Here is a 24,203-nt window from a genome sequence, read left to right as displayed (position 1 = left end):
TACCTGGAAGCGGGATTGCGGCCAGAGACCCCTTCCTCGGTCCCATCTCCGGACAAGTAGTCCGTTCGATCACCGTCCTCTCCATCTTTTCTGCTGGGCGCCTCCTTGGGGGAAGGTAGAGGACAGTCCCCTGTATGCATAGATGAGGTAAACCCAGAATCCCTCTGAAGAAGCATATACAATTCGGGTATCGGCAACGGATGTGGCACTACCGACGATGGCCTGGTCCTAGCAGAAGTTGATGCCGGCTCAAGGTTGTTGGGCGACCGAGAGACCAACATCGGATCTGGCTGAGACAGGGGACTACGACTTCTCAAGGGTGGTAAGCCCTCAATATCTTCTTCATTCAGATGACGAAGCTTCCGCGCTCGAGTGAGACGCGGCTGCTCGTTCGATGCTTTACGGTTCCTGAAAAAATTGATGTCCCTTACATTATTGCGTTTTTGGTGAGAAGCAGCTAAGGATTTGGATTTAGGGTCTTTAGACGATGAAGAAGAAGGAGAAAAAACGGCGCTCTGCCACCAAGGCATTTCTGAGGATCGGTAAACATGGTACGCACGCTCACGCTATGAAAATTAGGATAGAATGAAGAAGAACCCAAACAACATCAATTCAAAGGAATTGCAGATGCAGACCTCCATGGCGGAGGCAAAAACCCTAATTAGAGAACTCCATATTCAATAAATAAACCCTAACCCTCCATCTCCAGGATCAGCCATGGACGATCTGGGTCTTCTCTCCGGTAACGCGGTTTACAAACATTTCTCAACCAGAGAGAGAGAGAAAGACGAAGGAAAAGGAACGTTGTCCGAAGGTCCACATGAACTCTCACCACCATCAAAGTCAAACAATACTACCACTCGATACACGACAAAAAATAAAATAAAAAATCTATATTTGACTAAACTTTATTAATTTATATATTTTAGCCCATTATATTATTTCATCGTAATTTCTGATTTTGATAGTTTGTACTTAACCAACGGTCAGATTACTACTAGCCAAGTGGTCCCCGCCTCACTAGATAGTTATGTAGTTTATTTAATAATTAAATAAATAAATAAATCGTCAAGTGTCAACCAGTGCGCACTACGCAATCCGGTACATTTTAATCAGCTTTCCCGTCTTCTATGGAAAAAGGGTTATATATACCTAATTTTCGATTCGGCGTTTTACAACTCGGCTTCAAACTTTCAAACCGAGTTTACTGAGCCAACGTGGTCAATTCCTGGTAGACTTTTGAAGAAATTCAAATAGGAACAAGGTTACGTATGGCATGGATGAGTTAAGTGGTCAACATTACATTAACTCCGCCAATCTGACCAATCTCATAATAAGAGACTCGGATCGGACTAGAATCGGTCAAGGCCAATCCCCATTATGACAGATCTAGAGCAACCAATCCATATTGCTTTCCTATGATTTAGTGCAGAATCTGGCTGATCGATTCTAATCGACACGAATCAAAATCAGATCGGAATCAACCAGGTCCAGAACTGATCCAAATCCCAATTCCGATGTCCACCGAAGAGGATCCGATTTCGATGTTAGGTGGGACAAATAAGACTGAGAAAACTACAAAATTATAAAGTTTCTCTTTCCATTAACTTATTGGGAAAGATAACACTACCTCGGAGCATGTGCAATTGTGCTGTCCCGCACTGCTTGGATATGGTTTGTAGCACACCATCCGATGGCCCCTAGTGTTTGGGCACCCAGCCCAACACACAAGCGGGGTGTTGGGCTGCGTGCCCAAGCATTGTGGGCCATTGGATATGCGCTACACTCCTTGTTGTGCTACAGAGGAGCCCAACGCACGTTTAGATACACACCCCTATGGAAAGGTGGAAAATTCTAGGGTATATGCCCTGGGTCAAGTATAGCGCACTACATTCGTTTAGGTAGCGTTCTTTTCTTCCTTATATATTTTAGGAGGGGGTTCTCTTAAAAGCTGTGTGGCTCCTACCCCAATGCGGGAGCAACAAGAGTGCACACGGGGCATCTGACTGGGGTGGGATTTTTTATTCCACAGGGGGTGGGGCGGTCATTTTCCCCTTCTTGTGTCTATGCACGCATCGAGGCAGCCTTCTTTTTCCCGTTTGTTTTTTTGGGTTGTGTGAAAATATTTTCTTCTTGATGTAGAAGGATGAATTTTGTATTATTTTCATTCTCATGCCCATGGTCTTACGTATCAGTATTAATACATTTACCGATTTTGTCAATATAGATACAGACACTGATATTGATACTGATATTGATACAAATCGACAATACAAATCGACCACATCAAACTAGATTGGAACATTTTATCCTTCAAATACCGATACATAGGGCTTTTGAAACATTTTACCGTCCCTTGTACCAATTCTACCATTACGATATCAATATAAGATACCAACGATATCGATACATATTCTACCGTTTCGATATCGATTAGCTCATCTCTAGGGAGTAGTACACCCAGGGTGCTGCCAAGGGGCATCCAGTGGTTGAGTTGTGCCGCACACATCTCAGCGCATGCCTAGGGATGTGTGCGGCACAGCTCAATGGCTGGCAACACCCTAGTCGTTCCTTGCTCCCTGGAGACGATCCCGATCCTTTTTTCCTACCATTCTAAAATGGCATAGTTATTAACTCACCAGATATATGAAAAGAACACTGGAGTAGATGAAGTCATCACAGTTGTAGACAAGTCATCACAGTTGTAGAAAAGAAGTCAAAATTTATAGAAATAAAAACTATATAGAAGAAAATGATAATTTTTTTTTGGTAAAGAAAGAAAATGATAATCAAAGTCATCATTTGAGTAATCAAAGATAGATAAATGGAGAGATCTAAGAAGAGTTATGCTAATCAAGAGATACATGCTAGTGGGGGAAAAAATACTTTACCCCTTTATTAAGAATCACTCCACTTAAAAAAAAAAAAAAAATTCCTTCAAAAGTGTACATCCATTATTAGATTTTCTTATCAGTTAAAGGTCCGAAATATCTTTCCCTATTTTTTGACACCCATCCCATCGCAATGATAGACCATGGTGACACCGTGGATGGAGGGAAACCATTTTTAAAAAAAATAAAATAAAATAAAGATCTCTTGAAGTTATCATTCGACTGTCATAAAAAAATATTTTCAAAAATAAAAATTATTTAGAAAAAAATGACAATCAAGGGAGATAAATAGAGATCCATTGTTTTATATCTATTAGTTGCAGAGAGAAAGAGAGAGAAAGATAGACAATAGAGGACTTACTGGGGAAAAGACTCCTTACACAATGGAGACATCATGGCTCTGAGAGACAATGGACTTCGCAGATGCAAACCCTAACAAGCGAAGAATGAAAGAAGGGTTTTATAGACGTTATAAGTGAACCAAATGTATTCATATAGGAAAGAAATTAAATGAAGTTGTATGCAAGAATTTCCATAAATTATATTCTTGTACAACAAATAAAATTCCATTGAACTATAATTAATAGTTATAAGGTGACCTATTGCATTTATTTTGATAGTAACAAAGAAGGAGAAGTGTTTCCTATGGGGAGTGTGGCCCTTGTGCTGAGAGGGCCAACGAGAGTGCACACGGAAGAATCATGGGGATGAAAATTGCGCCTTTCATGGGGTTGGGGCAATCATGTTCAAAGGAGGCCCAGGGACGCTCCAGTATGGAGGAGTGATATGATTCCGATTAAATGAGCTATAAGAAACACATGCCTAAAATGATCACAAGAGAAGTTGTGAGGAAAGACATGCATAATCTAGGTCTTGTACCAAATATGACATCGGATAGAGCCTATTGGAGGGCAAGGATCCATGCAGCAGACCACACTTAGCTAAGATTCTCCTGACTTGTTGGGTTGTGCCTCTTTCCTCTTACTTTTATCTTTCACTTTTCTTTTTATTTTCTATTGTTCATTTGTCATTTTCCATTTCTCACTTTTCATCTCTCTTTTCCCATCTATTCATCCCCCTATTTTATTTAAACTTCAGTTTTACCTACTTCTTTGTTGGATCCATGTAGGCGACCTCATTAAGTTGGGATAAGGTTGAGTTTGTTGTTGTATAGGGGGTGGGGCAGTCATTTCGACCCCTTTGTGTCAGACGCAACATGCACGCTCCTCCACAAAGTTCTTTTTCCCAACAAAAAAATATGAAGTGGAATTAGGAATAATGTAAAGCTCCAGAAGTCGTGATTGAGACCGAACTTGCCATATTAGCACTCACCAACATGAGCAAGTTAATAAATTTGGGGGGTTGGCGATGAGAAGGGAAAATAAGATATGAGTTATATCCGCATACATATGATATTCGTTTAAGAAAATTTTATATAGAAAGAAACTATATTTGCAAATAAGTTTCTTCGTATTAATAGTTAGGTGAAATTTCCAAGTATGTGTTAAGAGCCTTCTTTAAATGACCCAAATGTCTATAACTTAGCAAATCAAATGGGGCTTAAATTTTGTGGGTAGATAGGCACCATCATCCCCTACTCACATGTCAAATTTCAGTAGAAATGGAATTTTTAAAGTGACAAAATATAACTTTGAAAAACCACAATCATGAGAGAGTGCATAGTAATGGCTAGAGTACTATAGACGTGCATGGACATATATGGGGGTATTGATTGAATCTGAGTATGAAACTGCACACAAGGCAAATGAGAACTATGCTCTCTCTATCCAATTATCATAATAGCCAAATCATTTATCCATGTGGCACATTGAAGGTAGGTGATGTTGAGAGGCTTCTCATCATAAGACCATGTAGATGAGTTTTTCTCTTATTGATTAGAAAAACTTAAAAGACTAGAAAAATAGGGTATGGGATATGTCAAGTATGAATTTTTTTTTAATGTGATAAAATTACCAAAAAAATAACTGTATTTAAATTTATATAAGGCAAAAAAGTTATGAAATGAGGTAACATAAAACAATTGCTATAACTAAAATTCTCATGTCAAAAAATGTTTCTTTGTATACCATAAATATGAGTAATATTATAAGAATTTTCGGTGCAAAATACAATGTGGGATACAAGAGGCAAGAAAATACAAAAAGAAATTATAATTATATAATATAAATTGTATGAAATGAGGTTTCATATGCCAATTACTATAAATATATAATCAAAGGTAAGAAACTCAATTATTATAATAAATAATCAAAGGTTAGAAACTCAATTATTATGAATATATTCAAAGGTAAAGAAACTCCTTTACATAGTACCATGTTGAGAGAGGCCTCTTAACATAGCTCACACTCATCATGCCACGTGGATAGATGATGTGGCTATGTCAACCATTGGATAGAGAGGACATGGACTGGATCTATTGATAAGAAAATCATCTTTTTTTTTTCTTCTAATGAACCAGAATTGCTACTAAGAAGAGTTAGGTCTCCACCGGCTATGCTGTTGCTTTTGTTTCATCTTTTTTATTAACCAATATGCATGATTTAATGGTTTTGACAATGTTTAGAGTGCAGTATCATGAATGGCAATGAATAGTGAGAGTTGTGGTTCTCACAACCCCAAACCAACCCCTTCCCCTTTTCATAATTCAGAGCTTCAGATTGCAATATACTGATGTGTTGAGAATTCAAAATTTTCATTATAATCAACCAAACGCAGTTCTCCAATTCGGGTGTTAGAATTGAAGTTTGCAAATAGTGCACCCAAATGCAATTCTCACATGTTCCAAAAGTAATTCTTGCACCATATTCTGAAAATTGGCAAGAATTGGAAAATTGAGAATTAGAATTGGATCAAAATAAACCTTTAATACCACCAATTCCCGACATTGCCTAATGTAAGAATAGGACAGATATGGTAGTTCCAGCAGTCAACTGGTCATCACACCATTCCAAAAGTAATTCTTGCACCATAATAATCCTAAGGGCAAAAGATCGCTGCCTGATCGCATGGCCTCTGGCACCAACACAGGGGCCGATGAGAGCACACACAGAGGCATCAACATGATGGGCTTTTTTTATTTCACGAGGGCAGGGTGGTAATTCCACATGGCCATGTGTATACGTGCAGGATCCACGTAACCAGGCAGCGTTCTTTTTCCCTAATCGTAAACACGACTTGACAATATAAAAAAAAAAGGGGGGGGGGGGGGAATATACTTGGAATAGCAAATCAAAGCTTTTATCCAAGAAAGTATATCTTAAACCATTAAATCTTGTGCTAGGTAATTCATACAATCTCAGTAATTCTATATGGATATTTGTTAAATGTTCGAAGTTCGAACTTGAAAACAAAAGAAAAGAAAAATAAATAAACAAATAATGCTGGTAGGTCAAGTACATCCGGAGAACATGGTCACTCACCAAACATCAAAAGACCACAATACTGTTTCTGGATGCATTTCGAATCACCATGCATTTCAATGCACCAATTCAAGAGGAAGCATATTTCTCTGTTAGCAAGGTGGCAACCGCTTTTAAAAGTATCTGCAGTGTCATAAGCCCCGACTACGCAGTTAGTTTATCTGCAGATTCTGAGCTTTCTGACTCTGTAGCCACAATTTTACATATCGGCATTTTCTCATTCTTATTTAAAAGCTTCAATGATGGATGGACTTCAATATCATGCACGAGAATTTTGTCTCCAATATCTAAATTGCTCACATCCACCTCAATCTTTGGCGGAATATGTTCAGCGGGACACAGGTATTTCAAACTTGCTCTTATCCTGTTCAGATGCCCTCCTATTTGCACACAGAGATAAAGGATAAATCAAGAATAGTCATAGGAGAAGAACTGCAGATGAAATGAGTAAATCAAAACCATCAAGATATTGGGACCACAAAATCCATTCAGACCACAAAAGCATTAAATTTTTAAGATCTGGGAACAGAATAGTTAAACAAGCATTAAAATTTCAAACCAAAGAATGGCTTGACATAACTAGAACCCAAGAAATCAAGTTGTCCATATGATAATTGCTGCAAGCAATAAACTTTTTCTACATGAAACTCTGATCCAGACCATAAAAGCCAGTGTTTCACAGTTAACACCATCAAGTTAAAAATTTCGATCTTCAAAAGTCATTATAGGAATGCCCACCCGTAGCGTATCCAGTCCAAGCACTCATAATACAAGTCTGGGTGCATAACTTAGATGATATAACAAGAAAAAAATCCATACACCTATAGCTGCAAAACACATCCATCCAATTTTACAAACAAAAAACCTTTCCCTTTAGACAGTTGATAGAACATTTACTAAGGAAAAAAATGGGTTAACAGAAAGCAACCGAGAGAGAGGGAAGGGACTTCCAGAAAACATCTTGTGACATAAGAAGAGAAAATTTGAATACACTAACAACATCAGAGGAAAACTTTCCGACTTGGCCGACTCAATTGAGAGGCGTAGAAAGGTCATGTGGCAATGATCATTGGACAGATAAGTTATGGTCTAGAGTGGCCATATGTCAAGTTCCAAGGCCAAATTCAATCATATATTCCCCCATGCTTTGGCATTTTTCTTTTATTTTTGGCCATCAATTTGTCTTCAAACATTTTCCAACAGTTTCATGTTCTTAGAGGATATTCAAGGCTTAAGTTTTGCCACATGGCTAAATTTGTTTGGCGTGAAACTTGATATGTGAGCCAGGGGTATTTGGGCCCTACCCATCCACAAAACTTGGTCATCCAACCTGCCACCTGGCGGCTGTTAGAGCCATAGATGCCTTCCAAAGTGGGCCATCCAAGAAACCAGTCCTCAAATAAATATCCTAGAATGTGAAAATGAGAGAGCAGAAGATGGTTGGATAACCTTATGATGTCACAATTCCATTCTGTGGCACAGTGGCACCTCAAATGAAAGAACCCATCCATGAAAAAGTGAATAAAAAAAGTCAACAATTTTAAACCCAACCTAGGCATAGAACAGAAAAAGACCCACAGGTGATCGATCCCAGCCAACTGTCATGTGAAAGCGAGCTGGACCCAATGACGTCAGCACAAGCTTGTGCAGACGACTTCCTATGTTATTCATGGGAAACCAAAGCACAGCTATCATTGTCTTTTCCGGTAAGAAAACTTATGTATTAATATTTAATCACTTACCAATTATTTGTCATTAAATGTATTTCATTTTCTTCAAAGGTATTTGTACCTTCAAAATTTTCAAAGTTGGAAATGTAATTATCTATTTTGGGGAACTATTTAAGTTCCATCAATCAAAGGCTACTAAGTAGCTCATTAATCAAGGAGGGAGACGTGGAAAACTGAAATGTATTAGTTCCTTCTCTTAATAAAACAACTGGAATCATTTCATATAGCGATTATAATGAGCCAACCTGGCAAACAGTTAGACTATCCATCTGTTTTTTCACAGGTTTCCCCTGGGGAAGGGTGATCCTTCATTTTCCAAAACAGGCAAACGTGATGTGGAGACGAACTCAAATCCATTTTCACTTCTTCGTAGTTCAAAGGCAACCAAGATCCTTTGGTACAGGTCAACAAAGGAGGAAATTAATAGAGTTCAAAAATAACATCCAAAAGTGTCTTCCTCTCTGCACTGTACAAATATTTATAGCTAAAATACATTCTATATTGAATTTATAGCTAAAATACTGTAACCACCCTAACTTTCATTCAATTTCTACCCATTGGATTATTCAAATCCTAACCATCCATTCAATAAATGGACAAAGTTATCCTATCTGATAACAAAAGAAATACTAACTTGCCCATGCCCCTGCATCACACTTTTTGTTCTCATAAATGGTGAAACCTTAAATAAAGGGAGGAGGAAAACGATAAGGTGTTATGCTTTGTTGTTTGAGAGTGGAGTGTGGATCCGGGAACCTGGCAAATGTTGGTTCAAGTCCAAGAAAAATGAACTCCCTGAAGAGTTATTATTCGGTCCAACAAAGATTTCAGAGAAGTGCCCAGTCAATTGATGAACAGTTTTTATGTTAAATCAACCAGTTCAATTTTTTTCCCTAGGCACCATGGTTAAATGGTATGTGAACCATTTGCTGGTTTTATGGCTATTTATGGTACAAGAATCATATACAACCCTGACCATGGTCAACTAATGGTCCCAGAGGTCCAGTACAGTCATATGGTGGAAACACCACCACAGGCCAGTATTCACCATACAATGATTCAGGTAGCATGTCGTCAACTAGAAGACTGAAACTGTTAATTGTGTTTCAGCAACCTTCACAACACAAAATAGTAAATCTTCAAATGACGGCTCCATTTGCAATTACTGGATAAAAAATATGATGATTTTTTTTTTTTCTTTTAAAGATGGTAAGCAATCAGGTTCAAACCACAACTCTAAGATGAAGGAATCTTTTAAAATCTAGGCACCAACCTTCGGTTGAAAAGTTGAGAAATTAAACTTATCTTTGCCCAAAGACTTCCACTTTATTTGTAGTTTCCAACTATATTTTAAAGCTCCATCCTGTGAATAACCCACTCTTCATGGAATAACCAGACTGACCACTGATGTTTGGAAGTTCAGATCCAAAAAATTATTAGACCAGAGTGGACCCTGAAACAGTTCATCTGAGCCCTGAACAGGTTATGAATCATAACCAGGGCAAGGTTGTCAAAGCGTCGTCTAGGCATCCTGGCCCAACCAAGGCGCCTAGTTGGTGTTGCCTAAATTTTTGACCCCCCTTGACTGCCTTGGTTCGCCTAGTGCTTTGACAACTATGAACCAGAGTGAACCATGAAACTAGATATAACTAATGATCTGGTTAACCAGGATGGTTAAAATATTGAGCCAGTGCAAAATTAAATCTATGTTAAAGGAGACTTTCAAATAGGACACTCATCCCTGCCTGACATGGTTGGACATCAGCATGGCAACAATTCAAGTGTCTTGCTGAAGCAGTGGATCTAGAGTGGTTGGAACAATATGACCAGCTTTGAAAACCCAAATGGAACCTAGCCAACTTGGGATTTTGGTCTTACAAAGGCTGGTAGTGACTTGGCGCAGCGGTTAAGTTGTGCAATTGCAACCTGTTGGTTGTGGGTTCAAAACTTGGAAACAGCCTCTCTTGCGAAGCAGGGGGTAAGGCTGCATAAATTTGCCCCTCCCAGACCCTGCAGTTGCAGAAGCCTCATGCATTGGGACGCTCTTTTAAAAGGCTGGCAGTGACTTATTTATTTGTTTTGGGGTAATCTGGTAATTTTTATTTTCTTTTGTTCGGGATTAGATTACGTAGAACATACGAGATAGAGTTTGAGTTCAAGTTAGTTTCAATTTTACAATCAGTTCAGGAGTCTTTTTTCTTTCTTTTTTTTTAAATTTCTCTTTATATGTTGGGATGTACTTGGTGCAACGGTAAAGGTTGCTCCATTGTGACCAAGTGGTCACGGGTTCGAGTCTGGAAACAGCCTCTCTACAAAAGCAGGGGTAAGGTTGCCTACATTATGACCCTCCCCAGACCCCGCAACGGTGGTGTGCACTGGGTACGCCCTTATTATGTTGGGATGTACTCATCGATTACACAGATTATAATAGAAGAAGAGTTTATTTAGTTTTTGTGCTTGGCAAGGCTCAGACCTGGCCTAAAGGTGCTGCTCCCCCCTCCTTTCTCCTCCCCTGAAGACTTCCCTCTTGGGAAGTGTTGAGGGTATCATTTTACACCACCACCACCACCACCACCACCATATGGAGCTGGCCGTCCTTTTGACGATGCTCCCTATGGAGCTGACAGAGGAGCCAAATTAGATGTCCTTGATTTCTTCCGGGACAATAGTCCAAAACAATACTTAGATTGGGTTCACAGTTTGGAGATCTTCTTTAGATGGTACGGATTGACTGAGGTAAAAAAGATTCTATTTGCAGAGGATGAACTAAAGGGAACAATTCGAGTCTAGTGGATCAAACACCAGCAACAAAATCAAACTCGAGGCATTGGGTTTGCAGAGGATGAACTAAAGGGTACAACTCGAGTCCGGTGGATCAAACACCAGCAACAAAATCAAACTCGAGGCATTGGGTTTGCAGAGGATGAACTAAAGGGTACTAGTCCGTGGATCAAACACCAGCAACAAAATCAACTTGAGGCATTGGGTTAGTCACTACTTGGGCTGAGATGAGTGAAGCCATGAACCGAGATTTCTGCCTACCGACAACAAGCAGCGCATGCACCTCAAGCTTGCACAGCTGAGACAAGACAATATGACAATTAAGGAGTATGTGGCCAAATTCTATTACTTAGCCACTCGAACTGATTTTGAGTGGGATGAGGAGGTTATTAGTTGCCCAGTTCTGTAGTGGCTTGCGTCCACAGGTCAGTGCTGCAATTAGCATCCAGTCAACTACCTACGATGGAGGATGCAATATAGGTGGCATATCAGGTAGAAGAGAGTCTGAAGAGACCCTGTACTCAGAAGACTTTCTCAGATATTTTTCTTAGGGGTGAGAGTTCCAATCAACAACAGTCTTCTCCCCTGGTAAAGTCATTCAACAAGCCACAGTTTAGTGGTTCATCTATGGCATCTTCACGACCTAATAGGCCATATTCTCCACTAAACCTCTTGTGATGCTAAAGGCTGCCATTCAGTGTTTCACGCAAAGGGTAATGGCTCGTCTCTGCTCAGTGTCCCACATAGTTGTCATGGCGTCCTGGCGCTGGGAGAGGTGGCATATCGAGCTACACCATGGTGGATGTAAATATATCGTTCGATATGGCTTCCATGGCGACGCCATACCACGATATGTTGGCATATCGGTCGATATTTGTACATATAAAAGTTAGATTTAAAAATTTTTTTTTAAACCATTTAATAGCTTAGATGCTTTGCTCCAAATCACACACACTGAAGAAAGACTATTGCTATCAAGCTTCAGTAAACAGGTTAACCTATCATTTGATTTTTACTATTGCTTTCAATTATTTGACAGGTTAATCTATATTTTCAATTTTTCATACTTTCATATACACTAATGGATATTAGTTACACTTTCATGAATTAAACCATAGTGGCATAGTATATTAGTAGTAGTGTAGTACACTTTCATGTTGATTTTTGATGTTATAGGACATATATTATAGCATACTAAATGACATTAAAAATACAGAAAATAAAAAATTAAACATGGTTGACATGCTCGCCATGGCAACGCCATGGTGGGCGACATGTCGATATATCGACGTGACACCCTTCCACCGACTTGGATCGCCGTGACGCTGTGACAACTATGGTGTCCCAACCATTTGGTAGTCTATATTGATAAGGATTCTTTTATACCTCTTGCCTTAGAAAAGCAATTGAATCTTGAGATAGTTTGTTTGGAGGCAAAGCGTGAACCTAGGCAAGTCAACAACAACGACAATGATGGGGAGCGATAACCTTGTTATGTTCTTCGTCCTGTATTAACCACTAACAAGGTCTCTAAGGACGAAGATTGCAACCACAACAGTATCTTCCAAACCCGAGTGAAGTGCAATGACCAATTGTGCAGCATGGTGATTGATGGAGGCAGTTGCACTAATATCATCTTTGAAGATGTTTTCAAGTTGAAATTGAAGACAGATCATAGAGCCACACCCCACTCCATTACAAGTAAGCATGGGTGAACAACACTAATCTTAAAATTATTGATAGGTGCTTGCTCACATACTTTGTTGGTCGGTTCGTGGATATGGTACAATGAGATGTCCTCCCACTGAAGGTGTACCAGATTCTTTTTTGTCAACTGAGGTTGTTAGATAAAAAGATGCAACATTGCAGGTATGCGAATACCTACTCTTCTAAGCACGGCTGGGAGAAATGAAGCTTCTTCCTGCCAAGGATCTCCCAAAAATTAAGCTCAAGAAGGTAGTGAGATTATTCCTCAACAAGTTGACTCAGACAAAACCCAAACCCAAATGAAACCAAGCAAACTTGGAATTTTGGTCTAATATAGTCTGGTACTGACTTATTTATTTGTTTTGGGGTTAATCTTGTAAGTTTCATTTCTTTTGTTTGGGATTAGATTACATAAGACATAAGAGATAGAGTTTCGAGTTCAAGTTAGTTTCAGCTTTACAATCAATTTACAAGTCTTTTTTTTTTTTAATCTCGTTAGATGTTGAGATGTACTCATCAATTACACAGATTTGAATAGGGAAGAGTTTGAGTTTACTTTGTTTCAGAGCTTGGCAAGGCTCAGACCTGGCCGACAGGTGCTGCTCCCACCACCTTTCTCCTCCCTTGTACACTTCCCTCTTAGGTACAATTTCCCCCTTTCACCCCCCTCTTCCTTCATCTTCTTTCTTTTCTGTTTCTCTTCTCCTTTCTCCTGTTCCAGTGTACCAACAGCCACCTCCATCTCTAGTCAATATACTTCAGCCTTCCTCTTTCAATGTAAGACTTTGTAGAAAAGTCATAAACCCTAGGGCAACCTAAGTCACAGAGTTTCATCCCAAATCAACTTCCCTTCTATGTAGACCAGACTCCCAATCTTTGCTGAAACTGAAACCGCCCTACCTGTAAGCTGCAGGTTTACTCAACTTGTTTGTTTTTACCGGAACCCATTTGTTGGGAGGTTTTGATAGGGTTAGGGGTTGAAATTCATGCCCCACAGTTTCAGTCTGATCGACCTCATCTTGAGGGGGATCTTCTACTCGAAGTGAAGCCCTCCTCCGCTGATTGTGTTGTCTGGAGGTTAGGGACGACTTCCCCTCTACAATATTTTGCTCCTTCAACTTATTTCCCTTACTTTCCATTAATACCCCTCCCCTATTGTAGTTAATTCCTTCTGTCCTTTTATTTTGGTTTTTTCCAAGTATACCCTCACAATATAAATTCTAATCCCCTTTATATCCTTGTCTACCTATGGTACACAGTTTCGCCGAACTTGCACAAAACTATGTGAAATATTTCAGTTTCGCAAGGGCTCGTAATGAAACACTATGTGATACTAAGGACTGCACATATTTCGACCGAATTCTGAGGTTTCGGTTGAATTTCGGTCCAAACTTTTGTTTCGCTGAAATTTTGGCCGAAACGTTACTTTGACCATAGTTTAAATACCACATTTCAAACGTTTGTTCATTTTGCCTAGTTTCACCAATGAACCTTGGAAAACCCAGTTTTAGTGCTTTCTTGGCCAAATCACTGCCGTAGAAGGTTGGAACAAGTACCTGGCCAGCTGAGGAACGCAGTGGAAGCAAGCTTAGCTCTTCATCATCATTACCTTCTAAGTATGAGGGTCAATCAGTTGAGTTTTAGGTTAAGGAAGCAAGGGAGAAAGGAGGAAGATGTTAGAGAAGAAGGAAGAAGAAGGAGGAGACAAGAGAGGGAAGAAGAGAGTACTTCAGCGGTAATGTTGTGAGTTGAAGTAACTTCTCCAACACATCTATATTACTCCAATAGAATTACTAAAACTATTACATCCAGCTCCCTAGGGAGGTAAAAGGTAAAAAGACATAAAAAGGTTAAAATACATAATAAGGCAACTAGTCCAAAGTCTAGTTCCTGAACTACCCCTGATACATATCTACTATCAACTCTAACACTCCCCCTTCAAGCTGGAGAATATATATCATGCATTCCCAGCTTGCTTAGAAGGATACTAAACCGAGGAGAGGTAAGGGCTTTGGTGAGGATATCTGCCAGCTGATCACCAGTCTTCACAAAAGGAGTACAAATGCAGCCAGAGTCTATCTTCTCCTTGATGAAGTGTCTATCAACCTCTATGTGCTTAGTTCGGTCATGTTGAACAGGATTGTGGGCAATACTGATGGCAGCCTTGTTGTCACAATAGAGTCTCATAGGGCCTTCAGTGTCAAATCCCAGTTCCTGAACAAGTCTTTTCAACCATATGAGTTCACATACTCCATGAGCCATAGCTCTAAATTCTGTCTCTGCGCTGGATCTAGCTACAACATGCTGTTTTTTGCTCCTCCATGTAACCAAATTACCCCCCCCCACAAAGGCACAATAGCCAGAGGTAGATCTCCTGTCTGTCATGGAGCCAACCCAATCGGCATCTGTGAAACCTTCCACTTTCAAGTAGTTGTGTCTGGCATACAGCAGTCCTTTCCTTGGGGAAGACTTCCAATACCTAAGAATACGATACACGGCGTCCAAGTGGCCACTCTTGGGAGCATGCATGAATTGGCTCACCACTCCCACTGTATAGGAGATATCTGGGCGTGTCATGGCAAGATAGATAAGCTTCCCCACTAGCCTTTGGTACTTTCCCGCATCAACAAGAGAAGGACCACAATCTTCTCCTAGTTTATGATTTTGCTCAATAGGGGAATTGGCTGGTTTGCAGCCCAACATTCCTGTCTCTGTCAACAAATCAAGAACAAACTTCCGTTGACATATATTGATTCCTTTCTTAGTCCTTGATACTTCAATTCCTAAGAAATACTTCAAGGGGCCCAAATCTTAATCTCAAACTGTTGTGCCAAGTAACTCTTCAGGTTACCTATCTCAGCTATATCATCTCCTATGACCATAATATCATCAACATAGACAATGAGGGCTGTAATGGTACCATTGCCCCGCTTGGTAAAGAGAGTGTGATCAGCTTGGCTCTGGGAATATCCATTCTTCAGAATGGCTTGCCGAAAGCGCTCAAACCATGCCTTTGGTGACTGCTTGAGACCATATAGTGCCTTCTTGAGGAGGCACACTTTCCCTTCAGCTGAGGGCATTTTGAAGCCTGGTGGAGTTTGCATGTACACTTCCTCTTCCAAGTCGCCATGGAGAAAGGCATTCTTCACATCCAACTGATATAATGGCCAATCTTTATTGGCAGCCAATGACAAAAGAACTCTGATTGAGTTATGTTTGGCCACAGGAGCAAATGTCTCCTGATAGTCAATTCCATAGACTTGACTATATCCCTTAGCCACCAACCTTGCTTTGTATCTCTCAACACTGCCATCAGATTTTTACTTGATTGTGTAGACCCATCTGCATCCAACAGGGACACGTCCCTTGGGAAGATCCACCAGTTGCTAAGTACCATTCTTCTCAAGTGCCATCATTTCCTCAAACATAGCTTGTCTCCACTTTGGACCAGACATAGCATCAATAACATTTTTGGGAATAGAAGCAGTAGAGAGGGCAGTAATAAAGGCAAGACCTATAGGAGAAAGAGCATCATAGGAAACAAACTGGGCAATAGGATTAGTACAAGCTCTTTTCCCTTTGCGAACAGCAATAGGGAGGTCTAAATCACATGAAGGAGAAGAAGGGATATCACCTGATTGAGAAGGATGAATCTCAGGATGTGGATCTGGATCCAAAGAGGACTCTTGGTAGGTCTTCTTTCCTTCATTATGCAAGCCTTCACCTTTTTTGTATGTAATGTGGTAATCTTTCTCCTTACTAGGACCACAGGCAGTTCTGTCAACCACCAAATCAGCATGCACATCATCCACATTCACAGACTTTCCAATGTCAAGCATAAAGGGAGAGATAGGTAGAGGGTAATGACGAAAATCAGCGGCCTGTTCATTCCCACAATTCTCCCCCTGAAGAGGATGTTGAGATGGGGCAAAGAAAGGTACAGACTCAAGGAAGGTGATATCTTTGGAGATGAAGCACCTGCGAGAAGATGGGTGATAGCACCTGTAACCTTTGGTAGTAGAAGAGTAGCCAAGAAAAAGGCACTTGAGGGCTTTGGGATCAAGTTTAGTGCGATGTGATTTGTTAACATGCATATAACAAACACAGCCAAAGATTTTAGGAGGAAAAGAGAAAGCAGAAACTTGTGGAGATAAGACTTCTAAGGGAGATTTGAAAGCAAGAAGTTTGGTTGGCATGCGATTGATGAGAAAAGAAGCAGTGAGAAGAGCAGCAGACTAGAAGGTCTTAGGAATATGCATGCCAAACAAGAGACAACGGGTGACCTCCAATAAATGGCGATTCTTCCTCTCAGCAATCCCATTTTGTTGGGGTGTGTCAACACACGCTAGCTGATGGAGAATTTCATTATTAGTAAAGAAGGTTTGGAGGCCACTAAACATATATTCTCCCCCTTTATCAGACCGGACAATTTTGATACGAGTATCAAACTGAGTAAGAATCATCTAATAAAAATTCTGAAATGCCTCACAAACATCATTCTTATGTTTCATAAGAACAGTCCAAGTAGCACAAGAAAAGTCGTCAACAAAAGACAAAGTAACGAAAGTCAAATAAAGAAGTAGTTGGGGAAGGTCCCCAAACATCAATATGTATAATATGGAAATGAGCAGCAGTTCTATTACCATGATATGGATAAGAGGAATGACAATGTTTGGCAAACATACATGGTTCACATTGAAAGACATGAGAAGAAGCAACAGAAGAAAATAAGTGAGGCAAATATTTCCTCATTACAACAAAAGATGGATGGCCAAGACGCCGATGCCTTAACATAACAGACTCCACAGAATTACTATCATCACGTCCACACACATAGGACTGAGCTGTGGGTAAACCAGGATAAAATAAAGTAAAGGCCTTTCTCCTCACGTCCACTACCAATAATCCTCTTCGTCACCAAATCCTGAAAAAGACAGTGAGAAGGAAAAAAGGTGACACAACAGTTGAGAGATTTAGTCAAGTGACTCACAGATAAAAGGTTAACAGTAAGGTTAGGAACATGAAGAACTGAAGTAAGGGAAATAGATGAGGTAACAGGGATACAACCTTTACCAGATATGGAGGAAAGGGATCCATCAGCTATCCTAACTTTATCCTTACCAGAGCAAATGGTACAAGAATCATAATTATCAGACGTACCAGTCATGTGGTCAGTGGCACCAGAGTCAATGACCCAAGACTGGGCTGCAGTAAAAGCTGTAGTTGAGAGCTGCAAGGCTGAGGACGAAGATGAGCTGGCCACGGTAGATGTAGGAGATGTGCTCAACTGGGATATAATCCGGCGAACTGTATCAACCAAAGCAGGATCATCCTATGTAGCATCTGCCTCAGTCATCACGGAGTGAGCCCGAGCTCCCCCTCTACGACCACCACGACTATGTGTGCTAGGAGGACGACCATGAAGAGACCAACACCTATCCTTGGTGTGCCCAGTTCTCCCACAGTGATCACATTTAAACTTGTCTCTCCCAACTCCACTGGCATCAACTGTCTCCACTGCACTGGCTGCCTCACGGTTGGGCCCTTGGCCTCTACCACCTCTACGGGTGTCTTGGAAAGAACTGGAATTGAGAGCTGACCTCCCATGAGATGATGCTGGTGTTGGGTCCATAGTAACACGCCGAGTCTCCTCACTCTGTAGGTAACTGCAGACCTCACTAAGAAATGGAAGAGGAGACCGGCCTCCAAGTTGGAGTCTGATGGGCCCATAGTCAGGGTTCAGACCACCAAATATGAGAAGACCCGCTCCTTTTCAAGGGTCCGATACACCTTTGCTTCATCCTCTGGGCTGGTCAAATGGAGATCTCTGTAGTGGTCATACTCCTCCAAAAGACTAAGGAAGGCATTATAGTATTCAGAGATAGTTCTGTCCCCTTGCCTCATGGAGTGAATCTTTTGATGAAGCTGATAAACCTTGGAAGAGTCACCTACTCTGTCAAAGGTCTGAGAGACACTATCCCAGATGGCCTTGGCAATCTCCTTTCTTATAAATCTTCTCCCAATCTCGGGCTTCATGGAGAAGATCAACCATGTCATGACTGTAGAGTTTTCAGTCTCCCATTTCTCATAAGTAGGCACACTCGGCTCTGGGGCCTTGATAGCACCTGTGATGTACCCCAAGTTTCCCTTTGCTCCTAAGGGAAAGCTTCACCGAATGTGACCAGTCCAAGTAATTGGTGCCATCAAGTTTGACAAAGGAAATCTGTAAATGTGTGCTTTCATAGACCAATTGATGGGCTGTAGGAGAAGGAATAGGCTGTGAATCAGCCACACCAAGTCCAGATTTCTCAGATTCAGCCATCTTGACAATACCTTAGAATATCGATTGAAGTGGGGAGTACACACTCTACCCAAATAAGGATTCCAAAAAAGGCAAAAAAAAAAAAAATCCAGCAAGTAAAACATAGGAAAGAGCTTCACCCTAGCATCCACCAAGGGATAACACAACTGAAACAAGCTTAAGCACCTCACACAGGCTGGTTCTAAGCATTTCTCAACAAAGACAGTAACACATGGCAGTCCAAATGCAAGAGGAACAGACAAACTACAGTCACGATATTACCTGGGCAGGAACAGAGATCCCACGAAAAAGAGCACTGCTCAAACAGGGCTGTCAAGCTGCAAAGGAGACCAGATGGGATGAAAAGAGCACCCTTAGGCGATCCTATTGGGTCATTCCACGGCTGAAACTCAGGCCGAGAGAGAGAGAACCAGGAACTCCAAGCTGAGGCTGGCGGTAACTGTTGGAGTGGATGGAATGGCTTCAAAACTTCATAAGAGCTTCAACAAAGCTCAAAGAGCATCTTCAAACATCTGACTAGGTTATTTCCAACCTATTTCATACTCCTACACCAGATTTTTTACATTGGTGACTTCTCCTTGAAACCCTTTGAATCCTAGGATTCCAAAGAGAAGAAAAAGAATGGAAGAAAGAGGCTAAATACGACTCTCAAACCAACTGCTCTGATACCAAGTTGAGTTTTAGGTTAAGGAAGCAAGGGAGAAAGGAGGAAGATGTTAGAGAAGAAGGAAGAAGGAGGAGATAAGAGAGGGAAGAAGAGAGTATTTCGGTGGTAATGTTGTGTGTTGGAGTAACTTCTCCAACACATCTATATTACTCCAATAGAATTACTAAAAGTATTACATCCACCTCCCTAGGGAGGTAAAAGGTAAAAAGACATAATAAGGCAACTAGTCCAAAGTCTAGTTCCTGAACTACCCCTGATACATATCTACTATCAACTCTAACACAATCACACACTGGGTCATCATTTGTGGACAACATCTTCTCGTTCCCAGCCCCCCAACCATACATGCCGGTGTCGGTGCCGGTTCTGGTTCCACAAGCACCATCTAGTAGCAGTGGCTCTCAATTGAGCTCCTCATATAGATATTTATATCCTAGGTTAGGGTACTTCCAATATGTTGATGATTCTATTTATAGGGCTGCTATAGAGGACTTCGAACGTTTCTTCCGCCATACTCTGACATGGCCAACTTTTGTGATAAAGTCGGAGAATAACTTGATTCGGCAACAACAACAACATTTTAGTCATTTTGATCTTTATCGGATCTCGACGTGGTACTAGGAGTCGACGACTCTAGGATGGGCATAGGGGTGACTTATTGCTTATATTGTTGGCTCCAATACATTTGACTCTTTGTAACAAACAATGTTTGATGTGTGATTTATGAAATGGTTTATAATTTGATATATATTCAATCCTAATGCATATTTAAGTTGTTTTACTTGAATTATATTTGTTCTAGTACTAAACTTTTGGGTGAGATTTTTTAAAATATAATTGTTCAACTATGTTTATAGAGGGCCTAAATAGGGTTTCCTATAAGTTTCAAGACCTAATTAACCATTTGGCCCTCGAAACCCACCATCGAAAAGTGTTTAGGTTTCAATGGAAATTTCAGTTTCAGTTGAAATATTTCGATTTCGAGCCTGGTCAAAACCATACTCAATATCGCAAACCTGGAACTATACAGCTGCTATAGAGGACTTCAAGCATTTCTTCTGCAATAATATGACATGGCCAACTTTTGTGATAAATTCAGAGGATAACTTGATTTGGCAACAGCAACAACATTTTAGTCATTTTGATCCTTGCCGGATCTCAACATTGTGTACTAGGAGTCTAGGACTCCAGGATGGGCAAAGGGGTGACTTATTGCTTATATTGTTGACTCCAAAACATTTGACTCTTTGTAACAAACAATGTTTGCTATATGGTTTATGAAATGGTTTATAATTTGATGTATATTCATTCCTAATGCATATTTAAAATGTTTTACTTGAATTATATTTGTTCTAGTACTAAACATTGTGAATAGGCCATATGCATACAGCATACACTATCAACCTAGGGTTCGAAGTCAAACAACCTTTTTGAGTGTAATAATTTAAAATATAATCGTTCCACTATGTTTATAGAGGGCCCAAATAGGATTTCCTACAAGTTTCAGGACCTAGTTTAACCATTTGGCCCTCGGAACCCACCGTTGAAACTGTTGAATAATGTACACCAGAATACTGTGGGGGTATTCTGATCTTTTTACAGTTGTAATATTATATTTATGTACCTCCTAGTTAAGTCGGCTAAGCTAGGGGTATTTTGGACATTAAGCTGTGATCTCTTTTATTATAAATACAAGGCTTGGTTGATCACATTGATCATACAAGCAACATTCTCTAATTCAGATCTGCTAACATGGTATCAGAGCAGGTTTCGAATTAGGGCCCTCACTTCTCTTTCATTCTCGATTTCTCCTTCCTCTCTTTCATTTGAGATTTCTTCTTCCCTCTTCTCTCTCCTTTTGTTCTTCATTCTCCCTTAAGGGCAGCCCTGATGAGGTGATCTAAAGATCCAGATGCTGCCGTCCATTACCTCATTCATGAAAGAAAAAAAATTCTGCTTGATAGAAGATTGCTCCCTATCAGCGATATTTGCAGCCTTCAAGTTTTTTTGGATTGATCCTCTCTACAAAACAAGGACTCGATTCACCTTTTTGAAGTGCAAGAACTGCAGAAGATAATTGAGCAAGCTTCTATCCCTTCTCATTGATCGATTTTTTTCAAAATTCTGGTTTTGTCCAAAACCCGAAAAATATCGAAACTTGTGTTGCTGGTCTCTGTTGAAGCTGGTTTTTGGAAGGGTGATTCTCCACACCTACAGGCACACTCGATCTCAGTTTCAGCTCCATCCATGAAGAAAAAATTAGAAGAGGGGGTGAATTGTGTTCCCTTTGTGAAGTCTACTACTAAGGTTGCTGACATTTTCACCAAGGGATTGTCTGGAAAGCTATTTCATCCAAACTTAGTTAATTTGAGCATGATTGACATATTTGCTCCAACTTGAGGGGAAGTGTTGAACAATGTACACCAGATTACCGTGGGGGTATTTTGGTCTTTTTACAATTGTAATATTATGTTCATGTACCTTCTAGTTAAGTCGGCTAAGCTAGGGGTATTTTGGACATTAGGCTGTAATCTTTTTTATTATAAATACAAGGCTTGTTTGATCACATTGATCATACAAGCAACATTCTCTAATTCAGATCTACTAACAGAAACTTGTTGGAAAAAGTGTCCAGGTTTCAACCGAAATTTCAGTTTCAGTTGAAATATTTCGATTTCGAACCTGTTCGAAACCATACTTGAAATCGCAAACCTGGAACTATGTGTCTACCAAGAAGCACCTTAAAACTTCTAGTTATTGACCAGATTGCCACCCCCTTCTAAGCCTAGGAATATTTACTGTTTTGCCACTATACTCTTAAATTGAGTTTCCTATTATTCTATTGGGCCCACAGTGAACCCAAACAGGTTTTCCAGACCCCCAAGATCACAACATTTGCTGCATCCATATCTCCCAGCTCGAAGTCATCATTTTCCAATAAAGATACGAAGAATCAAATTAATGAGGTAGTCAAATAGGATCTCTCCAAATTAGCTTACTTTTTGCAGCCAATCTGATGCAGCATTTTGAGCTGCATCACAATCATTTTACAGGATATCTGTTGGGAGGGCAAAGTGAATCCAATGTGCAAGCAAAGTAGGATAGGGACTTGACAAAAGATTCATAGTTTTAGATAAGATGTCCATCTCTCTAACTATGTGCTTTATGATGTTTCAGCCTTTCAGGTCATTTGCCAGAGGTTTTACAAGTATTTGTTGATCAGCAATAAATAAAACCCCCAACATTACCGGAAAAAAGAAGCATGTCCGAACCACTACCAATGACGGGGCTCTGGTGAACCTCACTTCAGAAGCTCTTATTGAGCAGTTGTTGCTAATCACCTATCCAGTTTGGAAGAAGCTGCCAGTTCTCAACAATACGCAACTGAGCCTCATAGCAACTAAATGGGGTTGGTTACACGAGTCCAGTATCGTCATCATTCAACTCAATTTGAAGTCATAATGTTAACCCAAAGCCATTGACATCTTTTCTCACCATTTCTCTGGATGTCATTTTCAGTTCACCTAAATCCTAACCGCAAACTAGGATTAGGGAATGGATACTGCCAGGGATTATGAACAGCTTAAGAGGGTGGAATAGATACGAAAAATAGAAACTGATCTAAAAGTACCAGAACAGATAGATCTAGTAACAGAAAACACAGAAACAGAACAGGCTTTGGAGATTCAAAAGAGGAACTGAATAACTCAAAGGGGTATAATCCAACTGTAACAAACCCAGAAATCTGGAACCAGTACCTGCCAAAGAGAGGGAGAAGAAGAGAGGAGACTGCCTAAGAGAAAAGCAGTTGATTATATTAGGCAGCCTCCCTCCACGTATATAAAAGGGCTTACCCAGTGCACAAGGCTCCCGCCACTCCGGGGTTTGGGGAGGGTCATAATCATAGTTATCAAGGCGTCGCCAAGGCATGCTCCTTGGACGCCTTGGGCGCCATGGCGGTGTCGCCTTGAATTTTGCCCCTCTAAAACGCCATGGTCGCTTTCCCGCCTTGATAACTATGGTCATAATGTACGAAGCCTTACCCCTGTTTTTATAAAGAGGCTGTTTCCAGCTCCCTCCAGTGTATATATAAATACTAAAACAGCCAATTACAAAGCATAGTCATTTTGAAAATAGAAATCCTAGTCTAACTCTAACTTAGGAAATAAAGTACTAGACTAACTAGGTAGATAAAGTAAGGAAACTAGAGATATACCACGATAGGGATACTCCCCCTATCGTGGTTAACTACAATCACCCCCAATGCTGCAATCTTTAACACTCCCCCTCAAGCAGGAGTGTGTGTGCGTCTCTCTCTCTCTCTCTCTCTCTCTCTCTCTATATATATATATATATATATATATATATATGATCATTCCTTATTTTAGTGTTAATCCTTCCTGGTTTTGCCACTCATCCATCTCAACATCCTCATCTCTACCACACTTAGCTTATCCATATGACACTTCTTAACCGCCCAACACTCCGCGCCATACATCATAGCCGGTCTTATGGCTGTCTTCTAAAATTTTCCTTTAAGCTTTACAGGAATCCGATAACATTGCGGATGCCCCTCTCCACTTCATCCATCCCACTTTAATTCTCTGTGAGACAAGTAGACAACCTCTACTATATCACCTTCCTTACTTATAGATCCTAGATACC

The 24,203-nt window shown here is 40.3% G+C and overlaps 2 protein-coding genes across 3 annotated transcripts in view; both read right to left on the bottom strand.

Moving 5' to 3' along the window:
• LOC122661347 (mitogen-activated protein kinase kinase kinase 5-like) overlaps window positions 1–581 on the bottom strand; it is a 32,411-nt gene extending 31,830 nt beyond the window's left edge. For both annotated transcript variants that reach the window (XM_043856710.1, XM_043856712.1), the window contains exon 1: window positions 4–581. In XM_043856710.1, coding sequence (XP_043712645.1) covers window positions 4–530 — 527 coding nt within the window. In that variant the 5' untranslated portion in view covers window positions 531–581. The remainder of the gene's footprint in view (window positions 1–3) is intronic.
• Window positions 582–6,151: 5,570 nt separating this feature from the next.
• LOC122662416 (50S ribosomal protein L25) overlaps window positions 6,152–24,203 on the bottom strand; it is a 29,112-nt gene continuing 11,060 nt past the window's right edge. The window contains exon 3 of the mRNA XM_043858042.1: window positions 6,152–6,711. Within this exon, the coding sequence (XP_043713977.1) occupies window positions 6,476–6,711 (236 nt within the window). The 3' untranslated portion in view covers window positions 6,152–6,475. The remainder of the gene's footprint in view (window positions 6,712–24,203) is intronic.

The sequence above is a fragment of the Telopea speciosissima genome, chromosome 5, assembly GCF_018873765.1.
Source record: "Telopea speciosissima isolate NSW1024214 ecotype Mountain lineage chromosome 5, Tspe_v1, whole genome shotgun sequence".
Lineage (NCBI taxonomy): Eukaryota > Viridiplantae > Streptophyta > Magnoliopsida > Proteales > Proteaceae > Telopea > Telopea speciosissima.
Note: the sequence above shows the minus strand (reverse complement) of the source record. Positions and strands in the feature narration are given on the sequence as shown.